Raw genomic sequence first — 19,507 nt, 5'->3', positions numbered from 1 at the left:
ATTTGGATTATGTCCTACTCTAACATATTGCTTATGAAGTTCCCAATCATTCTTTGAAAATTCTTCATAATTTGGTAAGGTATATAAAAATGATTGTTCCCTTAAATGGATTGCTAATTCTTCTTTAGACATATAATGTACAAAATAAGCACTCTGGTTGTTTTTTACAATGTTTGATTCAAGAAAATTATGTTCAATCATAGCTTCAAGAAGATAAGATGATTCATCTGTATTATTATTAAGAAATTGTCCAAATATATCAAATATATTAGATTTGATTTTATTACACTCTTCAAACGGTCTTATTTCTTTTATAATATCCAAAAATAAATCTACATTATTTTTAATCACAAAGGAATAATATATTATCATTTGAATAATAAATAAATCATAAGATAAAGGATGATTTTCATCAAATTTATTGACTATTAAACCAAAAGATCTAGATAAATTTTATTCGTTCAAACTAAAAATTGCTTGATTTATTGATAGAAGTGTTTCCCAGTCGCAATTTTCCTTCTGTCTCATGTGGAAAATGGACAGTTTTCATGCCTAAAAGACGATCAGATTTTGCGTTAAAAAGTGGACAATTTTTAGCTTAATTAATCTTGACAAGGGTAAAAAAGGCTAAAATGTGGCGGTTATGTATGGCCTTTCGTCTGTTATGAGCATAGCCAAAAAAGGCGAGCTTACAGCTCTTGAAAAACAAGTTGACACTGCATTTAACGAAATCAAAGGTGCTGCCAATGAAAAGGTAATGAACCTCCTCAAGATCACTGGTGCTAAGGAAGTTTCTACAAATGGCATCAATGTTGTTATTGTCGAAGTACCATACAAACAAATTTCAGCTTATCATCAGATTCAAGGAGCTCTTGTCCCAGAACTTGAAAAGAAACTTGGAAATTCTCAAGTTGTTATTGTAGCTAAGCGTCGTGCATTTCCAAAGACACCACAGCCAGGTCGCCGTTATAAGGCCATCCGTAATGCTGGAAGAACACTTCGTGCAGTTCATGAAGGACTTCTTGATGATGTTGTCTATCCAACAGCAATTGTTGCTAAACGCACTCACTATGGTCTTGATGGAAAACTTACAACATATGTTACACTTGATGCACATGATAAGACACGTGTCGAAGATCGTCTTAGTTCATTTGGTGCTGCTTACCATAAATTAACAGGAATCAGAGCAGTATTTGAAGTTGCAACTCATTAAATAAACCGTCTTTATATAAACTGTGTTCATAAATCATTGTCGAATGGATGTGTTAAGTCCCAATTACTCGGCATTATATCGAATATGTTGATATAAATTTTATGAACTGTTTTTAGATATTCATAAAAAAAGTTTGATGAAAATTTCATCATTATATTGGCTATTTTGTGGATTGCTTGGAACTTTGTTAAAATTGCTTTATAACAGTAAACCCAAAAAATTCTTCCAGTGTAAGGAATTAGGTCATACTTTCAATAATTTGAAGATGTAAATTTATATTGCAAAGTATCATCACTATCACTTTTACCCTTCGATTTTAAGGTCATTTATCCATTTGTATAATCGAATTCACAATTGTTTAACAAATTATATCACTGAATCCATCCGAAAAAACAAATATTAAACAACATAATTTACTAATCAAACATATTCACTTTATTTAATCGTTTGGAATTCTTTTTTCCAGCTTCATAAACCTTTCCTTATGCCGCACAATATTTTTATCATATTTTCTGCTGCAGCAAATTCTTCGTTCGTCAAAGGCTTCAGCGCCTTAATATATCTCCAGAAGTCCTCTGCTTTTTTATACTTTGCGTCTTTTGTTTTCTGTTCTATTTCTTTATACTTCTTCAGATGGTTAAACTTATTAAACAGGTTCAAATACTTACTTCAGTAATGGTTAAACTTTTCGATTGGATTTGATCCTTTTTCTTTCGTATGTTTTTATCGAGTTTCGCTTTTCTGTTATGATATTCGTCATCATCTTGTTCATCGTTAGCATAACTTTGATCTTTTGCTGATTTGTCTTTCGAATTCATGGAATCGTTCCTCCGCTCGATTTATTTGTGATTTAATCTTAGGAGAAAATGCAAAACTATATTGGCTATTGTACCAATAAATCTTCAGTGAAATAATTGTCAAACTCTTTGTACGAGCACAAATTTGTTTTGTGCTTAATTTCCACTTCTTGATCTTTTGAAGGTTTTTATTCCCCTTCTTATACACATCTTCGCGAAAGTCTAATGGTGATTCAGCGGGATAAACATTCGACTTCTTGCGCTTTAATTCTTCGATCTTTTCGCGGCGTCGTTCCCAATTAATGTTTAGCTCGAGGCCATTCTCTGTGAACGAGACATTAATTATCTTCGCAATCGTTCGACGTGGGACATTTTCGAATCCTAATGAATCCCAATCGATATAACTCGGATACGTGTAAATACTATATGGACGAAGTTGAGGGGGGTCATTCATGCTGACATTAAATGCTTTGTCTTGTTTTTCGGTTCCATCGTCTTCGAGATTATCCAAATCTAAATCATTATGGACAACTTCAAGGCCAAGCTCATCCAATAACGCGTCGTTACCTGAATCTGCTTCACTTTCGTTCTCATCAGATGATATATATATATATTAAATTGGAATCAAACGTAGATTGGTATTGAGCCTTGTATTTGTCGAGGGAGGCTTGATATACATTACGTGGGCCTCGAGCATAGCGATCTACAAGGACATTGTGTTTAGATGATTCATCAGAGAGATCTTTCGAATGTGTAGTTAACTTTTTCAAGAGTTGAACTTGCGGCCATCGTGCCAAAGTTTTGATTTTGGATAATGGAACATTAAATTGCAGAAGCATATCTTGCAATTCAGGAAGTATAATTTTCGAAGATCTTTGTTTGTTGATGCTATACGTTCTTTATACGTTGGTGCACTTTGGCCTGTCTTAGACCTCCGAGTTCTCCTCCGATAAACTTGTTCATAAGCAAAAAGTCATTTTGATCATGAAGCACATGACGAAAAACTGGTACAAGATAAAGCAAGTTTGTTATGGCTAGTACACTTGTTGTTTGGTATTTGAGCAGTAAAAGGTGACTTATCATCAGGTTCAAGAATCTTCATCGTTTTATCATAATTTGGTGGAGTATCATTTGGGTTTTCTTTATGCCAGTAAGTAATCAAGAGTGATGACATCCCAACATTCATCATTAAAGGTGGAACTTCAACAGTATGTTCAACAACATATACAATTCCATTACGAGCACTGAGGTCATCAAGCTCTTTAAGATATGGAGACATCAGGTGTTCATCATCATGTGGTTGAGTATCGACAATTCCGACTAATTTGAATTCTTGATTTAATCGACTTTGTAAAGCTGAAGGACGAAGGAATTTAGGCCGATGAAAGTTCTCAAAATCTTCAACAGTAGGCTGAATGAGTGCTAAAGAGAGTGCTGTATTCGAATGTTGAATATCAACATTTTTTCCTTCTGTTTTTTGTAGTAAGTTGAAGATAATAATTATCGTTTGGAGGAAGGATTTCCAGTTTATCCCATTGCCGAAGTGATCTTTTCTTTCTTTCACCAGAATCTAATTTATCGGAAAGTACAATATATTTCTCATTGCGATCAAGTATTAAAGGAATATTTTGGTATTTTTCAATGTTCCAAATTATAGACCATTGACCTTGAGCGCATTGTTGGTTACTGTAAAATAAGGTGATTGGTGTATTTTGTGGTTTTGGTTTGCCGTTCAAATTTGGCATTGGAAAGACTTTTTGGGTAACCTGGCTTACGGGCTAGATTCGACGTCGTAAGTTTGATCTGATAAATGCATTTTGTTCTTCAATATGTCTTCTTTGCATTTCAATAGACATGTCTCTTGATGGCTCGTTTACCCATTTCTCTAATTCAATAAATTTGGTGAGTTCAGTTTGTTGCTTACCTGTTACTATTTTTGGTTCTATTTTCCGCGATTTTAGTTCACTACATCGAATTGGACGACTGGCAACAAGTGTGAGTGGAATTGTTGGACCAAAATCTTCATATTCTTTATTTTTTGTATTGGAGGTAAATGAATTATTAAGTGTTATAATTGGCGTGGATTGTTCTGAATCTGGTGGAGGCATTTCTTCTTGGTCAATTTGGTTTGGTCAATATTTTTCTTGAATTTTTCTCCTCGAAATGAAATTGACGTACTTCTATGCCATTGATCGACTTTAGTTTGAAAATCACCCATGACATCACGTACTTGATCTTCGGAACATACAACTGATGTCAATTTGAAGAACATGATTCATGTAGCTTTATCGTACCTGGCTAAATATGAACAGAAATCCCTAAAACTGAAGCAGTTGAATTGTATACTTTATCGAAATGTGACCAATGATAAATGGTAAATCTTAATAAAATCAACAAGAACTTGATATCTGAGTTGTTTTGATTAATTTTTTGATATACATAAGTTTCTTTTTTGGTAATCTATTAAATGGCTGTGCTTGATTGGAAAAAAATTTCATACATATAAAATTTGATAATAATTTGCAAAAATTAAATTTTAAAGAAAAGTTAAGTTAAACATATCCATTATATAAAACTATCATGCGCACTATATGGCTATTCATAAAAAAGTTAATTAATTATTATAATACTAAGAAATGGCAGAGAAATTTGCACTTTTCATCAAAAATTTGTAAATCAACAAATATGTAATAGCTTGGTGCACAAATTTTCGCGCTAAATTAAAAATTATTATATAGGAAATTCTGATTTGATTTGTCTTGGTTTTATTTAAAAATATAATCTACATATGAAAATATAAATGAATAAAACTTTGGTGTTTTGGAAAAAATTTTTAAAAAGTGGATTTTTTTTCATCTAAAATCATTTTAATTCTCATACACCAAAATATATATATATATATATATATATATATATATAAATATATAAATGTATATCAGGCAAACATTTGGATGCCATTGAGAAGTAAATGTTAAATTTTTAGCATATGATTTAAAAATTACAATATTTTTTGATGAAATTTTATATTTAACTTATGCATATCTTGAGATCCTTGTTAAAGTTACAATTCGGTTTACAATTTCGGGAGACGCTTTTAATTTCATCATATCTCTAATTCCACATTTACAATTCCTAAAAGCGGTTAAAACATCAGAAATAATGTCAAACCCTCCAAACAATGACGGAGTCCAATTAATGTTTCTCGAAAATGGAATTTGTTTTTCAAGGAAGTTAATTTTCTTCGAAGTAATACAATATGAAATCACTCTGCATAAAAAAGTGATTTAAAAAGTCTTATGCTATAAAGTTATTTTTTTTATAAATCCCTATGCATTATTATTTTTTAGAAATCATTTATGCTAATTATTTTTTATTTAGAAAGTGATCACATGTTTAAGTTTCATTAAAGCAATATGATTCAAAACGTTTTTAGCTGAGGTTATGAATGGATTTTATCATTTCGTTTACCGATGATTAAAATTTTACTTCGATGAAAAAGCCGAAGTTTTTTGTAATGAAAAATTTGACATCAAAGGAATTAATTCAAATTTTAGCGGTTTTGTGGTTTTTATGTCATCTGTAAAAGTGTCATTTTTCCAAATGAGAGTCATTTTGATGCAACTCTGTTGAAAATTTTTTAGCGCTTTTCTTTTATCAGCTCAAGATTTTTATTTTATATTTTTCAGTTTTCAATTTTCAAAATTCAAATTTATTTATTTTTATTCAAATGAATTTTTATTTATTGACATGGCGATGAGGACAATTTGGGAATTATTTTGGTATTCAGTTTTATTTTTACTGTTTTGGATATTTTCAAATTATTCATTTATATACAGCTTTATTTTTTGTGAAGTAACCACATTATTTTTCCTAGGAATTGACGGATTATGCCTCGAGAGGCTGGCCAAAGCCTTCCAGCATTTTGGCCGTGCTGGAAGGGAAACAATTCTTCCTCTTGATAAGCTTTTGTTTTTACAAAAGTTTAAAGAGGGAATTAACAATTACAGCTGATAACTTTAATTGTTCTGGTGGACAATTAATTCAAAAAAGCTGGAACATCTTTCTTCATCCACATTCTATGAGTTTTTTTTAACGGCTAACACCCGTACTTTTTGTGATGTTTACGTGACTAAACTTTTAGAAAAGTGTGCATAGATTGAGTTTTTCAGTCATTTTCAAAAATAAACTTTTCAAATTTTCAATGAAAGCGGTGTCGTATTTATAACAAAAAGTAGGATTTGGGGGGGTTGAAATGAGCTGCCAGTGTTATAGTTAGAGGATCCACAACTCCAGTTGAATAATTCAGTGAATGACCATCTCTAAAAGCATGTCTTGGCGATTCAGTCACATCAATTGGTATTTATGCCTTTCCCATTTCTTATAATTTGCAAATTGCTATCGTTGATGTAAATATGAAAATATTTGTATTTTTGCTTTTGCAAATTACATAACTTTAATATGTATTTATTTTTGTGGAATTAATGAACCAGAATTTGGAATCAATGGATGGCTTAGCGCATAAAGATGAATTATAATTAGATATAATGTAATTTTTAGTAAAAAAAAATTGTGTTTTGGAAATCCAATTTTTTTTATTTAAAAGTTATAAGCTTAATATTTTCCCGATGCTTTTATTGCTAATATTGATGGATAAGCATTCCATATGTACTCCAAAAAAACATGATCTAAAGAGAACGTTTAATGTATGGGGTGCCTCGATACGTTTTTTAAAGATGAAAAATGCTTTGACTGAAGAAATTATTCGTGATTCAGCAGATATATCCGAAAAGGAAAAACCAATTACAAAATTAAGTTTTATTAGAATTTCAAATCAAAAATTTATTGATCTTTCAATACTTTTAAAATTACAAAATCTTCGAATAATTTCTTTAACATTTTGTAGTATTTCTTCTTTTCCAAAAGAGTTCTTTAAAATTCCAACATTAGAAAGCATAGATTTAAAAGGAAATAACATAACAAAATTGACAGATGAAAACTGGGAATTACTTCCGAATCTCAAAATATTAAATCTTAGTGACAATGAAATAAGTCAAATAGCGTATATAAATTCACTTTCTAAAATTCCAATGTTACGACAATTAAATCTTACAGGTAATCCCATCATGACTGATTCCAATTCATTTGATCAAGTTGTTGAACAATTGCCAAAACTTGATGTTTTAAATGATTTTATCATATTATCACAACATCGAGGACTTACACAAAAAATTGCATTTCCAAATAATATCGCATTACTTCCATATACTCAAATTGATGATTATTATTTTCTTTTTCTCAGATACATGCGAAATAACACAATTGAATATAATGTCCGACAAATGCATGTTGGTTTTTTTAGTTTAAATCGCGTTATACGTAAATATTCATCAGCTGTAATTATCCAATCAGTTTTTAGAGGATTTTTAAAGCGGAAAAAGTATAAAAAAATGCGGAACTCAATTATTTTTTTAAAAGATAAAATCCGATTTTGGTATAGGAAAAGAAATAGATCTTCTTTAAAGATTCAAAAATGTTTTTTACGATATAAATTAAAATTAAACTTGAAGCAAATTATTCAAGCGAAAAAAATACAAAACGTTTGGAAATTATTTGTTTCAAGGAAAAAATCTCTTTTAAAAGTTTTCGAACAAGAAAATAAAAAATATAAATTTTTAACTACAAAAGATATAATGAATAAAATTGTATTTCTTTGTGATAAAAATGAAATTATTTTCCCGAATAATTATAAAATAACAAAATTCGCTTTAATTCGTTTTGGAAAAAATCTGAAAAAACGGAATTTAATCGGTTCGCCATTTGTATATTTTAATGTTGAAGAATCGATTTTAATTCGTAAGATACAAAATAATAAAATAACAGAAAATTCGATTTGGTGTTCACATAATCATAAAAACTTTCAACCAAAAATAACAATTTCACCGAATGGAATTAATTATACAAAGAAATGTCCATTTTCGACAATTAAACCACAGATAATTAATGATATACAAAAGAAAACGTTTAAAAAGAAATATAATTTTTTATTATCATTTGAGTTTGATGATGAAAAAATATTTCAAAAAATTCTCGATTTAATTTTAGCAACAAAAGATACTGAAATTATAATATTCCCAAATCGAAGTGTAAAAAACGCAGCAGCACAACTTACAATACATTCATCAATTCGAATGTTTAATGTTCGTAAAAAGTTATTTTCCGAAATGAAATTAAAAGCACTTGAAAATAGATCTTTATATTGTATAAATAAATTCATTAAATCATCACGAATTAAATATTTGTTAAAACATTTAATTAACATAAATAAATTTAATGAAAGTTTACCAAACGTAAATTATTTCTTTATGAAATCGGAAAATTTAAATAAAATAAATGATATTAAAATTATATATCCAATTAAATTCGGTTATAAATCTGATAAAACAATTCTTCTTTCGAAAGAATTATCGAATTTTTGGTTATCGAATTATATTCCTTTTGGTAATATAAATATTTCTTATACAACAATTTCGAGTATTTTTAATTTTGGTACAATAAAAGTTAATCTTAAGAAAGAAATGTTTACGAAAAATATTTCACAAAGAGAATTAAATCGTTCGAAATTTATTCGTATAAATTTCTCTTCAACAAATGAATCTCGTTATAGAGCAATTCTTTTTGTATATTTAACAAATGATTTCACTAAAATCGTCACAGAAAATCAATTATATTTACATTTTGCTGCTTTAAGAATCCAAAATTGTTGGAATGGATATAAAATTCGAAAATATTATTTAAGAATCGCCGCACAATTAAATAAAAAAATAAATTTTTCTTTTTTGATTAATAAAAATAATTTAAAAAGAAAATTAATAAATGATAATAATGAGCAATATATCGAATATAAACCTTCAGATTTACCCCCAAAAGAAACAATTGCTAAAATTCGTAATGAATTCCAATGGAATCCGCCAAAATTAATATATAAACCAAAAGCAAATCGTTCATTTCCGAATTATGAACAAAAAATTCAAATCCAATCTTCAGTACAATCAAGAAGACCATTTGGAATTGTTGAACCCGAAAACGAAATTGAAGTACAAAACACAAATCTAAAAAATGATGAAAATATATACGAAAAATTTATCGCAAATAACAAAACAAAAAATAAAAAATTAATAATTCCAAATGTGAGTAAACAAAATAACTTAAACACTAAAAAAGTTCAAATTATTCCTGAGAAAAAAGTTTCGAATAATAAAAAATTAATTAATTCACAGAAAACAGATCGTTCGCTTGAAGAAGCATTAAAAAATGCAATTTCAAAACTTATTCGTTTACGACAAATCGAAAATGAAATTCACGAAAACGAAAACGTAAACAATGAAATAGAAATTAAACGAAAATCAATTGAAAAAACACAAAACAAATTAATGACAACAAAACGAAAACGTGAAACTGAACGACAAAATGAACTTCAACAAATAATACAACGAAACAAAATCGAAAAGAAGGAAATAACTGAAAATATTACACATAAACGAGAAAAATCGCAAATGAAAAAACTTAAAAATGCGAAAAACATTAAGAAAACATTTCGAAAGTTTCAAGAAAATCGCGAATTTGCAAATAAATTTATATGCGCTTCACGAAAGATTGCGCAAATTAGTCAAGAGAAACATCAAAAACAAGAAAATGCAAAAGCGTTTGCAAAGCTTAAAGAACATACACAAGAATTACGAAACGAATCCGAAAACATCAAAAAGAGTTATAAAGAAAAGACGGAAATCATTAAAATGATAAATCAAAAGAATGCAAATGAAGCAAAAGTATTAAACGAAGAAAAACGAAAAGTACAAACAGATGCATTCGAAAGAAGAATACAAAGAACAAGAGAAATAATAGAAATGGAAAAGGAATTTATGATGTCATTAAAAGAAAGATTGGATACGCAAAAGTTCGTGCCAAGAGAAAAAACGCCAGTGTTCGAAACAGATATGGTCGGAGGGGCATCCGCTTTTATTGGCGATTACATAGGAATGAGTTTGGGAACTGTCGAATCCCGTTTAATAAGCGAAATTATATCGGAAATAATATAGTAAATTATTGTTTGTAGATAATTTTTTGTATTCATTCCAAAATGTCGATTGTGTAAACATTTCGTGAAACGCTTGCGTTAAATCTTTTAATAATAATTAAAAACTTAATGAAAACATTATATGTGCTAGAAAAGATGTTGTAGAGCGCGGACACAATTCTGGAAAGTGAATATACAAGAAAAATGGCAATTGTGCTAAATAAAGAATTGATGAATTATGAAAAATAAAGTATAATATTAAATTAAGTTTATGTTGAAAATCATAATGAAAAACTAAACGCATAAATAAGCATTTTATTTTCGTATTTTAATATAATAAGTATAAATTTTTTCAGTATTTTTTATTATTATTTATATATGTAAATTTGTAGAAAAGTAAATTTATAAAATCAATTGTAGAATATAATGTATAAGATTTATTTAGTAATAAATGTATGAATCAAATACGCTCATGCATCAGCCGAGAATTATGACAAGTCGTCCTAAATTTCACATTCCTGCTAAATACATCATGTATGACAATGAAAGATATGAACTTGATTCTAAAGGAAGATTCAGCGAAATTGATCAAAATCAACCTCTAAAACCTTCAACTCGAAACCAGTATTTCACAACAGTTTCAACTTTATTCTCCTCCAGAAGAAGAACATTAGATTCTTTTAATATTTGTATACCAGAAACATTTGTTGAAAATCCTTTTAGTTATGATGAACAAGATACATTTAATGATCCACTAAATAATGGATTACTATTTCGATTAATTTGGCTGAGGTTTCCAACTATAATCAATTGTCAAATGGTAATTACTATTTAACCACTTTTATGCGATGATTCATTTATTTACTATAACAACAAATAACTAAAAAATTATAAATTACTCATTAATGTATGGGAAAGAAATAATTAAGTAAAAGGCTTATCAAGAGAACACTTTTAATTGGATTTTATTTAACTATTTGTGTTAAAAAAATTAATAAAGCAAATTTCATCTAATTTTCGTCTTTTTAAAAATCATTTTATATCATTTTCCTTTCTTAATTTACTTAGCACCTTGACTTATTACACGAAATCAAAACTATTTGCAAAGTAATTCTTTGAGAAATTATTATTATTTTATGGAAACATATTAGCGGGTTATACTGTTTTAGAACATTAGTTCAATATTTATAATTTTTATAATGAAAAATAATGCTTTTATGATGAATGTGTACAAAATTTATTTCATTTATTTGTTGGTCGTCAAAACCGCGGCAAACGTTTATTTTTGGATGAGCACACAAGAAGAATCTGCTGCAGAAAAGCTTTACAAAAATAAAAATATTGCAGGTCCAATGGTACGCGGTTCTTCCCACATTTTTAGGCTCGCGTGTCTCCATTATGGCGCAGATGTTGTTTTTTCTCCAGGCATTGTTGATTTAAAACTTAAACAATCAACTGTTGATTCACAAAATGGACATACCGTTTTTCTTGCTAAATCAAATGGTCATAATGAGACAGTTTTCGAAACTTGTGAGGCAGAGAAAGGTCATATTATTCTTCAAATCATCTCTAACGATGGAGCCACAGCACTCGAAGCTTGTCAAAAAGTATATGATTTTGTTGATGGGTTTGATCTGAATTGCGGTTGTCCAGAGCAATTTGCTACACATCGGAATTGTGGAAGTTCCATGGAACTTGAAACAGCAGTTGATGTCATAAAAACCCTCAAACGGAATATCTCCAAGCCAATTAGCGTAAAATTCAGAGTCAAAGACACAAATGAAGAATCCATTCAATTTGCTCAAGCCATTGAATCAGCTGGTGCTGATGCAATTACTGTTCATGGTAGGCTCAAAGAGCAGAAACATGAGGGAGCAGTTGATTATGATAAGATGAAGTTAATTTTTGATTCTGTTAATATCATCAAAATCGGTAATGGTGGAGTGAAATCGCTTGAAGATGCAGCAAAAATGCGCGAGATGACCGGTTGTTCTGGTGTTATGATGTGTAGAGCAGCCATGATGAATCCTTCGATTTTTAGTGCAGATGTCCAAAAACCAATTGACGTACTTTCACAAATGGCGATTTTAGGTGAACAACATCATTTAGAGTTTAGTTCTTGCAAATTTAGCCTTCAGCAAGTTCTTCAATCAACGAAACAACTTGCAAGAGCAATGACACAGCCATTTGGGAAAGCCAAAACATGGGATGAATTTAATGAAATTGTTCGAGAAAATCAATAAAATGTGATTTAATTGTAATTTGTTTTTTTTTAATGTTTTTAATTCCTTAAAAATAATGTGCAGTATTGTATCTAAAGTATTTGACGTTAATAGGATAACTTAACTATATCAAAACTTCTGAAAAAAATCCATAAAAAGGACCGGACAATTCGTATTCGGGCAAATTCAGTAAAGTTATCAAAAGTCATAACGTACACTATTTTTGAACGCGAAACCGACGGCAATTACACTTTTCTTTGTTCAATTTTGAACCGACTGGATTGAGAGGGATTTCGATAGAATTCCGCAAAATGAATGGGGGAAATGCTGGACACCACCCCACTCCAAAAATAGTTACAGGAACAAGAAGCGCTGCTCTTGCAGAAAAAATGAAAGCTTTTACCCAAAATGCTCAGCCGCAAGAAAAAAATCGTGACATAAAACCAATCGGAAAAATTACGGATAGAGCAGCTATGTTTCAAACAAAGAAATCAACTGAAGATGGAACAAAACAAGCAGGTAGAACTGTTGGGAAATTGTCTGATAGAATTAAAATGTTTGAGAAACAAGAAAATGAGCCCGTAGTGCTTACACATCCAGCAGCTGTGAATTTTAAAAATACTTCTAACGCAAACAGAGAACCTATTAAAAAGCCAGAAGAAAAAATCAATTCCTTTGAAGTTAAAAAGGTGCCTCAAAAAGAGACTAAACCTGAGGTTACCAAGGAATCATCATCCTCTTCCTCTAAATCTTCCTCATCATCTTCATCATCTTCTTCAAAATCTGATCATTCCCAAAACAAAAGCAGTAACAAATCATCCAATTCCAACAGTGAAGCCGAAAAACCTTTACTTGATGGTAAAACCTCGAAACCATCAAAACCAAATGATGATGTAAACAAAAAAGTGACACTCAAAAAGTCATCGTCTTTCCACAAGTCAGAAGCAAGCACATCAAGCGATTCAAGCAGTGATTCTAATGAAGAACCATCTGAAGGAGTTGTTACTCCAGTTAACGAAGAAGAACCAATTGTTGAACAAAAACCTATGGAAGAAGAAACCATTCAAAATGAGCAAACACATGAAGAAGAAGTAGAAGCGCCACCAGAACCAGAAATAGAGCAAAATGAACAAGTAATAGAAGAAGCACATGAGGAAGAAGTACAAGTTTCACCAGAACCAGAAATTGAGCAAACGCATGAAGAATCCCAATCCTCGTCTTCAAGTTCGTCATCTTCTTTATCTAAAGAAGAAATCGAGCAAAAGAGCGAAGAAGAGATCCAACAAGCGCACGCCGAAGTTAGTTACACATCAGACTCCAACCATTCGGACAATGGATCAGAAGTTTCTTCATCTAAAGCATCTGAAAACAGTGCACCGCCACCGCAAATCGAAGAAACAAATGTTAAAGAAGAATCTGATTCATCCAGCTCAGTTTCGTCGGACAAAAATGTGAAATCATTTCCTCATTCCAAGCCGCCACTTCCGCCGCATGCAGCACGCAGCGCATCGACAGTTCAAGACAACCCTCCAGCACCAGGCCGCACTTCGATTGCTGAGCGTGCGAAGTCATTTCTTCAGCCAGCCCCAAACAAAGCGCCGCTGATCTCGAACTCGAGCCAGCGCCATTCGGAGTCTTCGTCTTCGTCTTCGTCATCATCAAAAGAGGAAAAGAAGGAGCTCCCGCCGCGCCGCATATCAATTGCTGAGCGTGCTGCGTCATTTCTTCAACAGAACCAAGCGCCAGTGCACAAGCCATCAAATGAACACTCGGAGTCAGCGAATGAGCAACACCGCATATCAATAGCAGACCGCGCAAAGTCATTTGTACAAGCAAATCCAACACCGCCAGTGCACAAGCCATCAAATGAGCACTCAGAGTCAACAAATGAGCAGCAGCGCACTTCAATAGCAGACCGCGCAAAGTCATTTGCACGAGCAAATCCACAGCCGCCAGTTCGCAATCCATCAATCGAACACTCGGAGTCATCGAAACAGAACGCACCGTATCCAAAAGAGCAATCGGACTCATCGTCATCATCATCTTCGTCATCGTCGTCCAAAAGCAGCAGCAAGAAGCCGCGCAACATATCAGACAGAGCCGCCGCTTTCCAGCAGCCAAAGAACGCCTTCTCCACACCGCAGGCGCCGTCTCGCCCACACCCAAAGCCCGCGCAGCCGTCGTCAGCGATCAGCGCGCGCATGGCCATCTTCAACCAGCTGCCTCCTCCAGCAGTTCCTCCCAAGCCGCCCACAGAAGCGCCGCCCAAACGCGCCAACAATGCGCTGCAAAGCAAAATCAATGCGCTCGCCAACAATCTCCAGCAGCAGCAGCAACAGCAAATGGCCACAAAAGCGAACGACGACGAGGACCAGTACAAGCCGGCATACCCCGGCGGCCCGCGCAAGCACCACCGCGTGCACCGGCATCATCGCCGCAAGCACCACCGCCATCGGATACCGAAGCGGAAGAACAATCAGCAGCAACAGCAACAACAAGCGAACGCATCGATCAAGTCGAAGCTCGCAGTGTTCCAGCAGCAGAACACTGAGCAGCAGCAGCCGCTTAAGCCGCAGCAGCCACCGCCCAAGAAGCTCACCGATCGCGTCGCAATGTTCAACAACCCGCAGCCCGAGCAGCAGCAGCCGCCACGCCGCGAAGTTCCTATTAAGACGAACGTCAACATGAAGCAAAAGATCAAAGATCTGCAAGAGTCGAATCCGCGGATATTAAGTGCGCAGTCATCTCGCGACCAATACGGTAATCCTGTGAATGCATATCAACAAAAAGAACAAAAAGAAGTTGTGAATAATGTTGTGGAAGAGGAGAAGCCAGTGGTGGAGTTTGAAGAAGAGGAACAGCCGAAGCAAATCGTCAGGAGAACGATGGTGCCGAGAAGGAGGCCGCCGACTGTTGTGGCGGAGATACAAAAGGACGCTGCGCGCGCAAAGGCTGAAGCGATTGCACGCGCCGAGGAAAAGGCGAAGGAAGAAGAGATGGAAAGAATGAGGCTGATGGAGGAGGAACAAAACGAGAAAATGAGAATGTTACATAATGTGAGTAATGAAAACGTGTTGAAGGTGAGCGGAAGTGATGAATATTCGTCATCAAGTTCGTCATCGGATGAGTCGAGCTCGTAATTTATGAATTTAACTAAATATTATGAACTATACAAACAGAGAAATATTTTTGTTTGTGAAATTTAATTTTTTGAGGAAATGTCAATGAAATTGAACGCTGTGTTAAGTAAATTGAGTTTGATGATGTTGTTTAATATAGTTATTCAAGATCGGATTAAATATTGTGATTAAAATTGACTACATTTGCTTGATTATAAGTTCCACAACAAAACATTTTTATTCAACAGTTTGACATGATATACATAAAACTCCTTTTCATTGATCATGAAATGCATTTATTTTGCTTCTTTTGTTTTTCTTCCTTTTCCTCCCGTGTACATTATCTGCAAAAGTGCGTGTACACACGAAATCCGATCGATTTAGAATGTGATTTTGATTAAATATGAATTATTGTGATGTTTTCATAAAATATATATATATATATATATATATATACCATATATCTCTCCTGCTTGACTTCGTAAATTCAATAACACATTAATGATTTGTTGGTTCCGTAATAATGGAAACGATTCGATGGATGACTTTTGTCCTTTGAAGATATTTAGTCCTCAAAATTTGCAACCTTTTAATTGAAAAGTTAAATAATAAAGAATACAAAGAAGAAGAAGACAATGTTGATGAATTAACAATGATAAATGGAATAATTGTATATTTATTACCTATGTGCTGCTTGAATTGTACAATACGTTCCAAAACAGCAACACGTCAGATCAAAGAAAAATGGGCTTGCGTTGGACTGTTCATTATGTTATTTTATTGGTCATGGCTAAAAATAGATGGGTATAAAGGAGTTGAATTAAAAAAAGAAACATTTCATTATATTGTCCTTTCTTCCAAAAAATTGGATCATGCATGAACGGGGAAACTTGTTCCCGAATGCATATTCGTCCACAAGCTTCAAAAACACTTCTTTTATGTAATCTTTATCCAAATCCTATACGTTTTATATCATTACTCCCTAAAGGGGTTCTTGAAATCAGCAATTCAACGCTCGACAGAAATTTTGACGAATTTTACATTGATATTTATGAAGAGCTTCGCACGTTTGGTCCTATTGAAGATCTTCTTGTTGCATCTAATCTTTGTGATCATCTTGTTGGAAATGTTCTTGTCCGTTATGAAAATCTTGAAGATGCTGTATCAGCATTTTCAAATCTTCGTTGTTGTTACTATGCAGGCCGTCCAATTGATGCACAATACTCACCTGTTGATGTTTTTTCTGGTGCCATTTGTCGTCAATTTCATCTTGGAAAATGTCAGCATGGTGAGAATTGCAATTTCATACATCCAAAATATCCATCTAGCGAAGTCCTTGAGCATTGTATTCTTACCAAAGATTCCAACAGTACTGAAAGCCCACGACAACGTAACTCTTATAGTAGTGATAATGATGAAAATTATCATCAACGACAAAGAGAAAAAAGCGACAGAAGTAGAACACCACATAGAGAATATGACAGAAGCTTGTCAAGAGAATACGAAAGATCTTCTTCAAGAAGAGATTATGAGAGAAAACATGAAAGATCTTTTAATGATCATGATAAAAAATCATCAAGAGACCGTGAAAGATCGAAGTCTAGAGACTACGAGAGATCTTCTGGAAGAGATTATGAGAGAGATTACGAAAAATCTTCTTTTAGAAATAGAAGAAGATCTCCAAGTCCAAGAGATTATGATAGGCCAAGTAGGCAAAGGGGTTATGAGCGACAAAGAAGGTATTAAGTTTATTTTTAAATTTTCACCCAAAGTTTGGTTTGATAACTTTATTGAAAAGTGACGTGTTCATATTGAAAAAGTTTGTTCATTTTTTATCACATAAAATAAATTGGATATAGACCACCAATTCTTGACATTTTCCAATTTCCTATTACGGATATAATAATTGTTTTAAATTGCGTTGTTTGTTGTTTGCTTAATAAACATAATGTTCCTGTTGAAAATGTTGCATCAAATTTTATCCGGATAAAATTCTCAACTAAAAAGAGTTTTGGAGAATTATTACATCAACTTTCTCACATTATGACTTATTCCATATCGTTCTTAATTCTGCATCTGCATGGAATTGTAGATGGTCAGAATATGAAGGTCGTATTGATTATATTATTTATATCATAATATTACTTGTTTGCTCTCCACTTCTTGAGTCCATAGTCCTGCTTATTTATTTTTATTATCATGAAAGTGAATCAGAACAAAATGAATTGGAAACTATGAATACAGGAATCAATAAAGCAAATATTTCAGAAGATCCTTTTGTAACACAAGTATTCCCGAAGTACAATAGTGCTTGAATTAATTTTTAAATATTTCAAAATGATCCAAAATTAAAGATGATAAATTTTTTCCATGTGAAATTTTTTCTAAAAGCTATTCATAAAAAATTATGGATAATTTTGATATTGTAATTTTACTATAGCTTATTCTTGAGAATTATTATAATATTATTCTCAACAAAATATAAATTTACTTGGTAATTTTTCACGAATTAATTGAACAATTTCTACATGAGAATTTTTTTCTGCCAACTTGAGCTAAGTTTCAAATAAATTTAATAATTTCCAAATATTTTTTTTTGAGTTTTAAACAATATAAATAAATATATTTCAGAATAATTTAACATCTTTTGTCATAATATCAATTTCTTCTTGTTCAAGAAGTAAATTAACTATTTCTGTATGACCATTTTCAGATGAAAACATAAGTGCTGTTTTAAATAATTTAAATAACTTCCAAATATTATTTTGAAATATTAAATTATTAAAAGAAAAATAATATAAAAGAAATAAATATCTTTATCATTAATATCAATTTCTTCTTGTTCAAGAAGTAATTTAACTATTTCTGTATAACCATTTGAAGATGCAGATATAAGTGATGTTTTGGGTATTTTAAATAATTTCCAAATATTATTTTGAAATATAAAATTATTAAAATAAATTTTAAATAAAACAAATAAATATCTTCAGCATTAATATCAATTTCTTCTTGTTCAAGAAGTAATTTAACAATTTCTATTTTACCATTTTCAGATGCATGCATAAGTGCTGTATTAAATAATTTAAATAATTTCCAAATATCATCTTGAAATATTAAATTATTAAAAGAAAAATAAAATAAAATAAATAAATATCTTTATCATTAATATCAATTTCTTCTTGTTCAAGAAGTAATTTAACTACTTCAATGTAACCATTAGTAGATGACCATATTAAAGATGTAGATAATAATATGAAAAAATTCCAAATATTTTTAATGGATGCCAAATAATTAAAATAGATGATAATAGATAAAATCTAATGTCTTTAGCATTAATATCAATTCCTTTATGCATAAGAAGTTTTTTAGCAATAAAACTGTAACAATTCCGAGATGCATAAATAAGAGCTGTGGAAAACAAATTATATTAATTCCAAAAATTATTTTGTTATCCAATATGATTAAAATAAATTTTATCTTTAGTATTAATATCAATTTCTTCTTGTTCAAGAAGTAATTTAACTATTTCTGTATAACCATTTGAAGATGCAGATATAAGTGCTGTTTCAAATAATATAAAAAATTTCCAAATATTATTTTGAAATATTAAATTATTAAAATAAATATTAAATAAAACAAATAAATATCTTTAGCATTAATATCAATTCCTTCTTGTTCAAGAAGTAATTTAACGATTTCTGTATAACCTTTTTCAGATGCCCATATAAGTGCTGTATTAAATATTTAAAACAATTTCCAAATATTATTTTGAAATATAAAATTATTAAAATAAATTTCAAATAAAACAAATAAATATCTTTAGCATTAATATCAATTCCTTCTTGTTCAAGAAAGTATTTTACAATTTCAACATTCTCTGATTTTGTAGAGTATATTAAAAAATTTGTATTTTGATTATTTATATGAAGATATTTAATAAGGAATAAATTTCCTATTTTTATTTCTTTTAAAATATTTTTATCATCATACGGTATTCCTTCTCCTTCAAAAAATAATAAAAGTTCGTAATTACCACTAGTAATAGAGATTTTTTGGAAATAATTAAGCATTGTTTTATCAGC

The 19,507-nt window shown here is 31.2% G+C and overlaps 5 protein-coding genes across 5 annotated transcripts; 4 read left to right on the top strand and 1 right to left on the bottom strand.

The window, feature by feature from the left end:
• Positions 1 to 664: 664 nt before the first annotated feature.
• GO595_003538 (40S ribosomal protein S7) lies at positions 665 to 1,213 on the top strand (the record flags this gene model as incomplete). The annotated part of the gene is made up of 1 exon (XM_067916570.1): positions 665 to 1,213. The coding sequence occupies one exon, from the start codon at positions 665 to 667 to the stop codon at positions 1,211 to 1,213; it is 549 nt and encodes a 182-aa protein (XP_067776285.1).
• Positions 1,214 to 1,987: 774 nt separating this feature from the next.
• Positions 1,988 to 2,464, bottom strand: GO595_003537 (Bromodomain containing protein; the record flags this gene model as incomplete). Its single annotated transcript, XM_067916569.1, has 1 exon — positions 1,988 to 2,464. One exon carries the CDS (start codon positions 2,462 to 2,464, stop codon positions 1,988 to 1,990), a length of 477 nt encoding a protein of 158 aa, XP_067776284.1.
• An 8,909-nt stretch (positions 2,465 to 11,373) lies between these two features.
• GO595_003536 (tRNA-dihydrouridine(20) synthase [NAD(P)+]-like) lies at positions 11,374 to 12,327 on the top strand (the record flags this gene model as incomplete). Its single annotated transcript, XM_067916568.1, has 1 exon — positions 11,374 to 12,327. The coding sequence occupies one exon, from the start codon at positions 11,374 to 11,376 to the stop codon at positions 12,325 to 12,327; it is 954 nt and encodes a 317-aa protein (XP_067776283.1).
• Positions 12,328 to 12,617: 290 nt separating this feature from the next.
• GO595_003535 (uncharacterized protein) lies at positions 12,618 to 15,446 on the top strand (the record flags this gene model as incomplete). Its single annotated transcript, XM_067916566.1, has 1 exon — positions 12,618 to 15,446. One exon carries the CDS (start codon positions 12,618 to 12,620, stop codon positions 15,444 to 15,446), a length of 2,829 nt encoding a protein of 942 aa, XP_067776282.1.
• Positions 15,447 to 16,325: 879 nt separating this feature from the next.
• GO595_003534 (splicing factor U2af small subunit B-like) lies at positions 16,326 to 17,171 on the top strand (the record flags this gene model as incomplete). Its single annotated transcript, XM_067916565.1, has 1 exon — positions 16,326 to 17,171. One exon carries the CDS (start codon positions 16,326 to 16,328, stop codon positions 17,169 to 17,171), a length of 846 nt encoding a protein of 281 aa, XP_067776281.1.
• Between the last annotated feature and the right edge of the window lie 2,336 nt (positions 17,172 to 19,507).

The sequence above is a fragment of the Histomonas meleagridis genome, assembly GCF_020186115.1.
Source record: "Histomonas meleagridis strain 2922-C6/04-10x chromosome Unknown contig_206, whole genome shotgun sequence".
Classification (NCBI taxonomy): Eukaryota; Parabasalia; order Tritrichomonadida; family Dientamoebidae; genus Histomonas; species Histomonas meleagridis.
Note: the sequence above shows the minus strand (reverse complement) of the source record. Positions and strands in the feature narration are given on the sequence as shown.